A 12,845-nucleotide genomic window follows, 5' to 3' on the forward strand; every position below is an offset into this window, starting at 1 on the left:
TGGAAGCAGACATTATTGTCCAAGCAGACATTATTGTCTGCTGTAGCTTCCAAGCAGACATTATTAACATGCCTCAGAATGAAATTTTGCAGAATGAGGTTGTAAAAATCACATCGACAAATGAGCAGTGTGTTCTCTCTACTGAAAAAAAGGAGACACTCAGATCTTTTTCGAGAAGAAGACAGAAGGATGATTACAAAAAGGGCTCTTGGCTTACTCGAAGTCCAGAAACTTATCTAATAGGCAAACTCGGGTTCGTTCAATTTTAGTTGTAAGCTAATCACATAAACGGAAAGAAAGTCGAGAACATAGAGGAGATTTCAGTGATGCTTAATGAGCATTGGTTTCAATAATGCATATTTGTGATTTCAGTGATACTTATTGAGCATTGTGATGCATTGGTTTCAGTGATGCATATTTCTGGTTTCAGTGCATGCTTACTGAGCATTGTGAAGTATTTTTTTCAGAGATGCATATTTGTGATTTCAGTGATGCTTATTGAGCTCTGTGATAAATTCGTTTCAATGATGTATAACGGCTTAGGGATGCTAACCAGAACAAACTTAATACGGATAAACATAAATATTTTACCTTTGGTTTGCCCCCGCACAACTTCACATTTTTGACAATTTACCGCTCGCTTTAAAACATTTCAGCGTGCAATAAAAAGTAACACCACAAAACTGTATTCCGCACATTTGTCTACCTTGATCTTACCGCACCCCAAACACGGATAAACAGATACCTTGCTGAGTATAATTACTTCGAGTCAAAATCAGTCTTTGAAATATCTAGAGTTCCACCCTCTGCTAATATAGACCAAACTGAGTCATAGATTTCTATTACTGCACATTTTAAGCTTCACCCATTTGAGCTAACAGTTTTCCTCAATAGTATAATACAATTCCTCAAATAGTACTAAGCAATATAAAATTATTACAACGATCTTGAAAGGGCTAGGAGAAGTGGTTTTTACAATTTGGACATTTCAAACTGTCTTGATTTTGCTGAAAATAATCGTACTACACTTAAAATGGGATGAATCCTTGTGGAACTTTGTTTCATGGATGGATTAAGCAGTCGCGGGGAGCACCCGTCCCAATTCTACATCTGAATCATTGAATGTTTTAAGGCTTTTGGATTTTTCCCCCTATGCGTTTGAATATTTCAATTGAACCGTTAAAAACATATATATCTTAAAATTGAAAAGTTTTACCTTAAATTGATCAGAAAATCTAACTTCATTCATGAAAAGACCATCTTTCTTGAAATAGCAAAATCCCAAGTTGTTTTACTAACTTTCACATAAGCATAATTCTTTCCCTTATTATTCTTGGTATTACAGTATGGCGTTATTTCGGGAGCTATTTGGTCTGTTCTAGCTTTGGTAAAGATCCTTCTATAATTTCTAAGCATTAGATGGTCATCAGACTTAGTAAATTAGTCTATATGAGGGATTATTAGATAAATTTACAGGCAAATCGCATAAATGATTCTTTCCTTTACAGCATCACCAACAGCTTCATAGAACAAAATCCAGAAAAGGTTTTTTCCTTAGCTTACTTTCTTTAATTTTCAGCAATTTATCAAAGAAGTCTTTCAATTTTAGGACACATTTCGTGAAGTATATGCACAAGGAGGGGGGCTTTCCTCCTCCTGCACTCCCAAAAATTAGATGTATTCGCCTTGATGTCGATACAATGAGCAAAATTACAAATTAATCTCGTTATAAAAAAAAAAAAAAAAAAAAAAAAAAAAAAAAAAAAAAAAACTGACCAAAAACCTAAGAGGATGAAATTTTACTTCCAGTGCTATGTGACAGGAAAATTTCAATTTGAGAATTCGGAAAAACTTATTCAATAAATGTGCATCAATATTCTAATAATTTGGCTAATTTGCCTGCTTTTGCGTTTTTCCCTTTGGAGCAATCCCAAAATGACCCCTCCCCTCTCTCTCCACCGAAATAAATTCTTACGCACAAGCCAATATCCCATTTTAGGATTACTCATGTGGGTATGTTTCATGATGCTCAATGCAATTCCTTTTAGTGACATTTTTCGATTTTGATGTCCCGAAAAATGTAACACTTTTTCAATTTTGACAAAAAAATGTGACATTTCTTTAATTTTGACAAAACTATGTGGTATGTTTTCAATTTTGATGCCCAAAGAACTTATTTCAATTAAATATTGACTATTATGCTTGAGTACTAACGAGTGTGGTCAAGCATGTTTCTGAAACGTGAAAGCTTCAAAGAGCTGAGGAAGATATACTAGATGTTTTCCAGAGGAATGGTCGAGAGATCTGTTTAGATATTTGCTTGACTGATCATATACTAAATAGTAAGCAGTACGAAGAAGTTGGGCACTTGGAAAGGCAGAAAAATATTTGTTAAATATTTTCCCGAGGAAATGTCTTTGGATAGTTTTAAGTACTTATTTAACTGGCTGTATGTCAAACTTTAAGCTATATGAAAAAGTGTTTTGATCCCATATTCTGGGGCTATAAAAGGTTGAGATGACTAGGACACGTGTTACAGATAAAAATGACCAATTACCAAAGACTCAGCTTTTCGGCAATCTATCCGGGGCAAAACGAAAATCAGATCGTCACCAAATGGGCTGGGAAGACGTCATACGGGTAGGACTTAAAGGCAACAGAAACATCATCGGAGGGGGTATTCAATAAAGCCTTGAATGGATTGGGGGAGAAGGAACAGCGTCCGCAGCTGTGTTGGCCTCATGCGGCTTGGTGTTTCAACGAATTGTTAGTAGTAGTAGTGAGGTTTTGCTTGATATCCCTTTATATGCTTGGAAATGGAATGGGGTAAAGAGTAAAGTCTTGAATAGACTGGGAGTGGAGAAGGAGGGTACGCAACACTAACGGCTTGGTGCCTCAGTGAGCTGTTAGTAGAAGTAGTAAAGGTTTGTTCGATATCACTTCATTTACTTGGGAATGGGAGGGAGAAAAGAGTAAAGCTTCAAATAGACTGGAAGTGGAGGGAGAAGGTGCGCAGCTGTGGTCACCTCATGCGGCTTTATGTCTCAGCAAGTTGTTAGTAGTAGTAGTAGTAAAAGTGTGCTTGACCTCACTTTATATGCTTGCAAATGGAAGGGAGTAAAGAGCCTTGAATAAACTGGGAGTGGAGGAGGATGGTACACATCTGTGTTTGCCACATACAGCTTGGTGCATCGATGAGCTACTAGTAGTAGTAGCAAAGTTTGCTCGACCTCACTTCACATGCTAGGAATTGGGAGGGGGTAAAGAGTAAAGCTTTAAATAGACTGGAGGTGGAGAAGGGTGCGCAGTTACAGTCACCTCATGCTGGTTTGTGTCTCAGTAAGTTGTTAGTAGTAGTAGAAAAGGTTTGCTTGACCTCAATTTATATGCTTATATAGTAGTAATGTTGTACTTGAGATCGTAATAAGCTTTTTTCTACAGAGAGAAATCTCCACTTACTACTTTACCTTCTTTTTTAAACGGAAAATTAACATAGAGTAATTCTGCCACAGATTTACACTTATAGTGGACCTGCAAGAAAGGCAAACGTGTATTAAACCGGTCGAGTATCAAACATTAACAATCAAATAAAATACAAAATTACAATAACTGGACAACATATGTCATCAGCGTTGCCAATGCCGTACAATTGTATTGTTTTGGTACGATTTAGAGGCCCTGGTAGAGTTGGAAATTTTTTGGTGTATTTTGGCTTTACTTGGTCATTTCTGACTTGCGTATTTGCTAAAGTTTTAATTTGTCGAAATTTTATTTCTTGTTATGGCAAATTTTTTACCTCTTGTTCTGATGGTACAAATTAATCTCTTGAGGTACAATTTTAATCAGAAAACTGGTAAAGTTTATTTCAAAGCATTGGCCCCACTGTATGTCATATGTACATATGATAATTCTTTCAAACTTTATGTACTGATCTTAAGGGAATACCCCTAAGGAAATACAAAAAATTGACCTAAAAACACAACTTTTTGTGTTTAAAACCACACATGAAAACCTATAAGCCTACGTACTAGATTAGGTAGTTTTATAAGCCTACCTACGCTAGAAAATCTTCTAACACTCCCACAACACATAAACCAGTATATTTTTTGTCATGAGGATATTCAATGACATCAATATTCTCCTAGGTCTTATTTATCTTCTTCTTCCTTAAATAACAAGCTCATATTAAAAAAAAATCTTTAAAGCATTAAAAGCTAAACATAATCTGCACACCAATATCCTAAAAAAAATTAGCATAATTAGTTTCTAGCATAAATTAAATTGATCACATGCATTAACACCATGGTTCATTTTATAATAAGTAAATTGATAATTTATATTAAATCACAATCCATGGAGAGTTGTCGAAATGCCCCATCTAGATTAAGCACCAGAACAATATCACTCGGTAAAATACTGCACTTATCCAGATAGGTGATGGCAGGATAAATTAGATTAAATAAGATAAAAAAAAACTAAATATCATTAGTATCACTACTTGTGTCAGAAAAATCTCCACTCGGTCCATCAGAATTCGCTCGACTACTACTAGATCGACTGGACGTATCCGACTTTCCCTTTTTCAATTTATACTCTGTTATTACAACTGTGACGTTATTCACTGTTATTTCCTTTCTTTGGGCTGATTTTCTGTCGATGTTTTTTAGCCGTGTTCTTGACTTTCTATAAGAACAAAAATCATTTTAGTGCATTTCTTAATAATACTTAACAAAATTGTACGCATCCACAATACCTAGCCAATCACGCGAGGGTATACAAAGGGCAGCTGAAGCCTATATTTCTTAGGGCTAGTTTTAAAATCGAGGTTAAGTTGGTTTAGGGTCATTACAAGAGAGTACGCACTGTTTCCTCTCACGTTCGGGATATCCAGGTAGAACTTTCACGAAAAGATCCTTTTTTTTCGGGGGGGGGGAGGGAGTTTTTTGTGTTTGGGGAAAAGGGGCAATTTTTTTTGTCTTTGGTATTCACAAAAGTGTATAAGCAAACAGGTTAATAATTGAGAAGTGCCTGAGTTGTCAAACAACTTTGGTCCTCAGTTTTATAGATTATGAGCAAGCGTTCGATTCTGTTGATAGAATAGCTTTAGCAACGATATTATCCTTGTATGGTATATCAGACAAATACATTAAAGTGATTAGTGATATGTACGAGAATAACACTGCTGCAGTTAAGGTAGGAAATGAGGTTAGCAGGTGGTTTTGTATTAAATCAGGAGTTAAGCAGGGTTGGGTTCTATCCCCCTATATATGGATTATTTTGATGGACATTGTCGTACGAAGTACAGGCAGGGCGATGGGATACCAAGAAATCGAATGGAAAGAAAAAAGTCTCACGAGCTTTTGCCATGATAGCGATTTAGGGGACCTTGATGAGAGTGCTAGAAAAGTGAGTAGATTTTTAGAGGTTTTGCACGTTCAAGGTTTCCCATCACATTTAAAAATAATTGTCCAGAAGACTAAGTCACTAAGGCTAGGGATAAGTGAAGATCAAAAGGTGACGTTGGGTAGCAAAACGATTGATCAGATGGGCAACTTCAGTTACCTTGGTAGTATTATTAGTAAAGACGGTGGGAGCAGTTAAAAGTAGAATAGCCAAGGCTCAGAATGTTTGTTCACAGTTAAAAAAAAGTTTGGAAGAATAGGAAGATAAGTCTGCAAACCAAGATTAAAATATTAGAAGCTACAGTGATGACACTGGTCAAATATAGTTCGGAAACATGGGTGCTCCGAAAAGAAGATCAAGATTTGCTAGATATTTTCTAGAGAAATTGCTTAAGGAATGTTCTGGGTACTCAGCTGACTGACCGTATTTCAAACAATAGGCTATACGAAAAATGTGGTTCAATACCGCTCTCTAGGGCTATAATGAAAGAAAGGTTGAGGTGGTTAGGGCACGTTGTGCGGATGAAGGATGACAGATTGCCGAAGATTGTTCTTTAATAAGTAATATAATCAGTATTGCTGTTTTAGCAAGTGTTACAATATTTATATCCACTAGTATCATTGTATTGAAAAAGCACAATATTGACGATAACTACATCAATCTATACCTATATAGATAAAAACAAGTGTTAATTAATTGGTTAATCTTTATTTCTGACAGCACATGAAGTGAAAAGTTGGTACATCACAGCGACTGTAACACAACCCTGAAAAAAGTATACCACCCCCAAAGATTTCTTCTTTGTTTTCCGTATTCAAACCTTAATTTTTTTATATTAAAAAAATCTACTGTTTCATACTTTTAGATGAAGCAAAAGAAAAACCAAATTTTCTCTTTACTAAGCTCTGAGGGGTCGTTATTATCAATCGTTATTATCCCAAAACATGCTGGATTTTGTAGTTCATATTTTGGCCAATAATGACACCAGAAGATTGCGTGCTATCTGTGGACCTTTACATAAGCTCCAGTTTATAATAGAAGCTAATGGTGACCTTCAAAAATAAGTGAACATGACAGAATTATTTTAAAGTGTGACATAAAAAGATGATGCTACTGATAGTACTTACATCTAACAAAACCTCAAGTGTCTACAAAGAACCTCTGCCAAACCTCTCCAAAAAATTTCTCTCAGGGAAAAAGAAAAAAAAATCGCTTATTTCTTGTTAAGTTTCACAGGAATGTTTATTCTAACACTATTGGCTTCTTGTAAAAAGAACAGGTAAAGTGAAACCATTAATGGAATAGGCTATTGAGCTATAGCCTACCTTTTGCGCAGACTCAAACTTTAAATTTTGAAGAAATGACACTATATCAATATGAAACTTATTTCGATTTATCAGGTTAAATTAGCAAGTATGCAAGTTCAAAATTCAGTTGGCGGCAGAGGGTTTATTTTTAACAAAAACTTTCTATGTCTCTAAGCATCTTAGACTGAATAATCTAATTACAGCATCAACGTAATCCTTTTTATCGGGCACCCTCCCCCTCAATTTTCTTGGTGTATCTTCCATTTTTGACGTACGAGCCATTTTCAACTGTGAACAGTCATCATTCGCTTGTCACTCAAGATGAATCTAATGACACAGAATTCAATCAATTATTTTTTTATTACTTATTTATAGTACTTTAAAATTTAATGTTTCCTCTTAAAGTTTTTGCACGTTTTCTTCTACAGCCCTGCACTTTCAAAGTAACAACGAAAGAAAACAAATGTGCAATTGCTCGACACCTGAGGTTAAGATTCATTAACTTAATCAATTGTATTCTTGAAATATATTTACGACTGTTTTTTCATTGAAAAATACGTTGAGAAGGCATAAAAAAACACGCAAAAGTAGGACAATCTTACTATTGCATGTATGACTGTCAAATATATAGTGCTTCATTTGATAATTTAGAATATAGGTATCAAAATCAATACGTGACTGTCAAATATAAAACGCGTGAAAGTTGTGCGTGACAGTCGAACATAAAATGCGTGAATGTCAAACATAAAATGCATGAATGTCATGCATTACTGTCAAATATAAAATTCGCGAATGTCATGCATGACTATCAGATATAAAGCATGCACAATCTATGCATAGCTCTCAAACATGGTGATTTAGATTATAGGTGTCAAAATCAATGTGTGACTGTCAATTAAAAAACGTGAATGTCGTGTGTCATTGTCAAACAAAAAATGCTTGAATTTCACGTGTGACTGTCAAATATGGATGCGTGAATGTCATGCATTACTGTCAAATATAAAATTCGCGAACGTCAGGCATGACTACCAAACATAAAACACGCACAATTTATACATAGCTCTCAAACATATAATGCATCATTTGATTATTTAGATTATAGGTGTCAAAAGCAATGTGTGACTGTCAAATATAAAGAAACGTGAATGCCCTGCATGATTGTCAAACACAAAATGCTTGAATATTACGTGTGACTGTCAAATATGAATGCGTGAATGTCAAATATGCATGGCCAGTTAAAATCTAGAGAGAAAAGTTTAAGAGGGCCCAATGAAACTTTCAGCTTTAGTGGAAATATGTTTACTTCCTTCTATTTGGATTAGAAACAGTAATAACAACGAAAATACTAGCACGTAACATATTGTATTTAAAAATGTAAAACTATATAGAGAACAAGTAAGGCATTTATATAAAAAATAATAAAAAAAACAATTCTACTACAATTCTGATTTATCGTTTCTGGCCTGATACTGGCACAGTGGCAGTGGCACAAGGCTCAAGTGGCACAAGTTTTTTTTTATCACTGGAGAAATACTATAGTTTTAGAAAATAAAATAAATTGTGAAGAAGAAGGAACGAGGATATTTGCAGCCAGTGAAATCGCCACTGTGACCTTAAGAATTATTTAACTTTCAACCCCAGCTTGAAGTAACTACAGTCAATTTTTGATTTGATTGGGGACATGCACAAAAATGCCTACTCGCACCTGTGCGTATTTTTAAATATAGACATTATTTCATATGTTAACTTTAAAAAATAGCCCCTGGCTTTCTGAGATGCTTCCAAGAATGCCCTACTTTAGTCATTTAAAAAGCGTAACTTGTTTGGTGCCTTTGGATAAATTCTAAACCATTGTTTTTTTTTGTTTTTTTTTTTTTTTGTATGCCCTCGTATGGTGACTGTTTCAGAGTTAAGCCGAAATTATGTTTGTATTACTATTTGCACAAGGTACTTAACTCTGGCATGGTTTCCGGCGGGTAGTCAGTGTGTATGCGTGTTTTTTCATTCTTATTTTTCTTCTCTCTGCTTTCCCGGCTATATGATACATTTGCCTTCATTGTTCAGATTTATTGTTGAATTTTTGAGAGTCGAGTAAATCAATCTATCTAGTATTCCAAATTTTACTGGTGAATATTTGTAAAGTTCAGGCACACAAACTTCCTTGATTTTTTCTTTTAAGTCTAGATTACACTGACTTCGGTTATTCGCCAATTTCTGCTTGCGTTGTAACAGTATGCCTTAAAATTAAGAAGCCCTGGCTCTTCCCGAAAATTAAAGGAGTACCACCAGTCGCCATGGAAGATGGCACCACCAGTCGTCATTAACAGTGGGAGATTTTTGCGGAAGGACGTAAACACAACTAAAATCATATTTTCCGTGGTGGTATCATCTACTGAAATTAACTCCAACGATTCTTCAAACGTACTGAAGTCTATATCGCAAGAACGCAGATACACACCTAACTGCGCCATGCCTCCAATGTCGGGCTTTAACGACATGCGATGGAAAATCTTTCATAATTTGGTTATTTCCTTTTTATCTAATCATTTATACTTTCAGCCATGTCAGTAATCCTTACAGAATAGTATAGCAGGACAACGAAATTGACTGAAACAGCTTCACGTTTGCAGGACAGTATTCGGGCAGTCTCAATCAGGCATATTCTTATGAAATAGTCTTCAGTAAAATATTTTGGCAGCTTTGCAATAAGTTCTGACAATACTTAACTTGTTTGCAAAGCTGCTTCGTTTTTTTTTTGCGGATTTTTAGAAAACATCACTAGCTGCTTTTTCAGCCCCATTGCAAGTTCTTTCAACTTTTCTTTTCATAAATATACAACACGATGCAAACTGGCAGCACGTTGCAAACTAATCCTAATTTGTTCTAACACTAATTACTTTTTGTTCCTAACGAAAGTAATCAATATTTCTATTCACAGTGAAGCTGTAAAATCTGACAACACGGCCGGTGGGTAACGAGTCTCATATCTCTGGTTTAAAATCTGAGCAAAGGCATTTTTCTTAAATTAGCCCGCGCACTTTTTGTTTCGGGTTCAAAAGAATATAGCCTTAAAATTAGTGAGCGAAAATAAATAATTATTTCTCTTAAGCACTTTCGTAATGTAAAAATGATTATTTTTGCAATTTTTATTTGTCTCTTTTCTAAGGGTTCGCAAAGGTGATGGCACTATGTTCACAATCTTGTAGTTTCCAAAGTTTAAATTTGTCATTTTCTTTCTGGATTTTGCAACATTTCGTGTAATTACTATCTAAAACATGAATATACCCCCTCCCCCGACATTCGTAAACTTCCATAAAAGGAGCCCTGATATATTCCGTTGTTTTCAAGCCTTCAAGAGCCAATTAACCAATTAATTACCATTTTTTTATTAGCCAATTAACACCCTTTTTTAAGCCAGTTAAATAAACCGTTTACTTATATATTCAACACTTTTCTGTGGATGAGCAAAGTCTATGTATCCTAAGCTTGTACTCACAGGAGTTTCAAAAAAGGGTTGCTATAAGGGGTTGAAAGGGGGTTTGCCTATCATTTTGGCAAAATTGGAATCATTCTTTATCATTTTCTTCTGTTGTTTGTGTTAAGTTGTTTATTAATTTGCCAAGTGAGAACATCCTACATTAAACATAGATGTCAGTAGGTAAAATACTTACTGTTTTTTTGGAGCATGTGTTGTGTCATCGAATCGTTTCGTCATACTTTCTTTTTTAAAGTTTTTCGGTGGACTTGGACTGTTAGACACGGATTGGACTACTTGGTTACTTGGCCTTGGCTTTCTGAAAGAGAGAGTATTAAAGAAATAAAATGGATATCACACTGAGTCTCCAGCCAATAAAAGGTGGAAAAAAAACCATTAGCTTATAAGGATAAGGCTAGCCTACATCTAATTAAAAAAAAACCTGAGCAGGAGAAGTAATCACAAATTCTAAACGCATTTGAGGAGATGTCATCATTGCATCACACTCTCGTAGTCACCTTCCTCTGCCAACTACTAGAGACCACTGCGAGCAGTCGCTCAAAAAAGGCCATCAAGACGTCCTGTTGAACACGACAACTAAGTCACATTTTTTTTAAGAGTTATAAACCTCAGAGCTCCTTCACAAGAGGAAACGATAAAAGGTGAGTCCACCCATTATTACAAGGTCAGATTTGCCATCAAGTGGAATACTTTTAAGTGGAAGCATGATTGGAAAACATATGAAACAACAATTCAACTGTAATATGTATGACCAATGTCATTGTGGAGCCTACAAGGATAAATCCTTAGATTCTTTCACGCAGCAATTTAAAATAGAAAAAATCAAACAAAAATTAGATTTGATGTGTTTATTGTCAGTAATGAGCGGTGATGGCGAGAACCTATCTTTGAACCTATCAGGCAGTTAAGGTTCATAGATGGGCAACCCAGTGGCTCCCTTCTCTGAAAAATCTCTACCCTTCTCTGAAAAATTATCAGCTAAAAATATAGTTTCTTTGCATTCCCGACAGCCCTGCCCTTTTCTAAAGTGCAATACTTTGAGCTTTCCCTATTCCCCAAAGAGCCAGGACTGTTGCATCTATGATTACTTATTGCAACATTCATAGAAAACTGAAACTTTTCAATCAAAGAATTTTTTTTAAATAAAACAGTAAATAAATAAAAAGTAATAAACAAAAGGTAAATAAAAAGAATTTCACAAACAAAACCTTGTTCATGTGGAAAATTTTATGTTGGGAGAACGCAACAAAATTTAGAAAGATACTGTTGTTGAAAGATACAACAAAAGAAACTATCAATAGATTATTCCTTAAAGTACGTATAATAAAAACAAAAACTTTTGATTCAGCAGCTACAGAACATCTCTTTCATCTTCCACACCATAACGTAATGTTTGACAGAAGGAAAATAATTGATTTTGTGTTGGGCTATTACAAAGTTTTAGAGATATTAATAAAATTATGTATAAGGAGATTAGCATAAACAGAGATGATGGGGAATATTAAAAATCCAATTTACAATATATTAATACAAAAAAAAACCCGACCGAGCTGAATATATTTATAACAATAAGGAAAATCAAGAAATTTTGCATAATCAACCCCTAAACAAGTTTGAACTTGTGCCAACGATTAGCATTGCAAAAGATTCAATCAATTTTTCAAACATAATAGCTCATTAGCCTGCAGTATATATCCAAGATTTTTAAATAAAAAGACTTTAAATTTTGCTAGAATCCAACATCAGAAAATAATTTAAAAATATAATAGTCGAACTATAGCAGACATCTTGCCTTGTTACATTATTAAATAAAAAAAAAAAGTTTTTTAAATTGAAAGTAATGAGCAACATTAAAACTTAAAACGAACAAAAATTATTCCGTATATGACAGGGATTGTCCCCTCCTCAACGCCTCGCTCTTTACGCTAAAGTTTTTTATTGTTTTAAAAAAGGAATTTGTGAGACAGAGTCAAACTTTAGTGTAAAGAGCGAGGCGTTGAGGAGGGGACAGGCATGGCGCAGTTAGGTGTGTATCTGCGTCCTTGCTCTTTAAGCGAAAGTTCGAATTTTGTTCCAATTCTTTAAAAATGACCGCTTAATCACAAAGGCCGTTAATTAGAATAAATAGCTCTTATGAAAGTACTAAAAAATCTTTGGCTTAAAGAGCGAGGCATTGACTACAGGGTGAACCTAATCATATATGTAATATTTTCTGTTCGTTTAAAGTTTCGATGTTGCTGCTGTTGCAGTTGAAATACTTGTTTTTTTATATTAAATTTCGGATCTTTTTTTAAATAATGCTGGGAAGTCCGGCGTCCCCTTCATAGCAATGTCCCTTCCCCCATGAAAACTTCCTTCATGGAAAGATCCTCCCACATAACCCCCGAACCACCCCCCCCCCACTACCAGGAAAAATCTCCCCTGAAAACGTCTGTATACTTCCAAATAACCAATACTATATGTTAACATTGGGTGAAGTTCATAACTTTCAGCCCTCCCCCCGGGAGCTTCACGGGATTAAGTCATCCTAAAAAACATACTTATAATATTTTTGAACATGGTGAACAAAATGGCTATCTCAAAATTTTGATCAGGTGACTTTGGGAAAAAAAATGAACGTGGGAGGGGGCCTAGTTGCC

At 35.0% G+C, this 12,845-nt stretch overlaps 1 protein-coding gene across 1 annotated transcript in view; it reads right to left on the reverse strand.

The window, feature by feature from the left end:
* Window positions 1-1,790: 1,790 nt before the first annotated feature.
* The window catches only part of RYBP (ring and YY1 binding protein), a 52,945-nt gene continuing 41,890 nt past the window's right edge, over window positions 1,791-12,845 (reverse strand). Inside the window, exons 3-4 of the mRNA XM_089106619.1 lie at window positions 10,382-10,504; window positions 1,791-4,683 (exon numbers count right to left, since the gene is read on the reverse strand). Coding sequence (XP_088962745.1) covers window positions 4,476-4,683; window positions 10,382-10,504 — 331 coding nt within the window. The 3' untranslated portion in view covers window positions 1,791-4,475. The remainder of the gene's footprint in view (window positions 4,684-10,381; window positions 10,505-12,845) is intronic.

This window comes from Artemia sp. Qi Xiang Cuo, chromosome 21 (genome assembly GCF_049724085.1).
Source record: "Artemia sp. Qi Xiang Cuo chromosome 21, ASM4972408v1, whole genome shotgun sequence".
In the NCBI taxonomy this organism is placed as follows: domain Eukaryota; kingdom Metazoa; phylum Arthropoda; class Branchiopoda; order Anostraca; family Artemiidae; genus Artemia; species Artemia sp. Qi Xiang Cuo.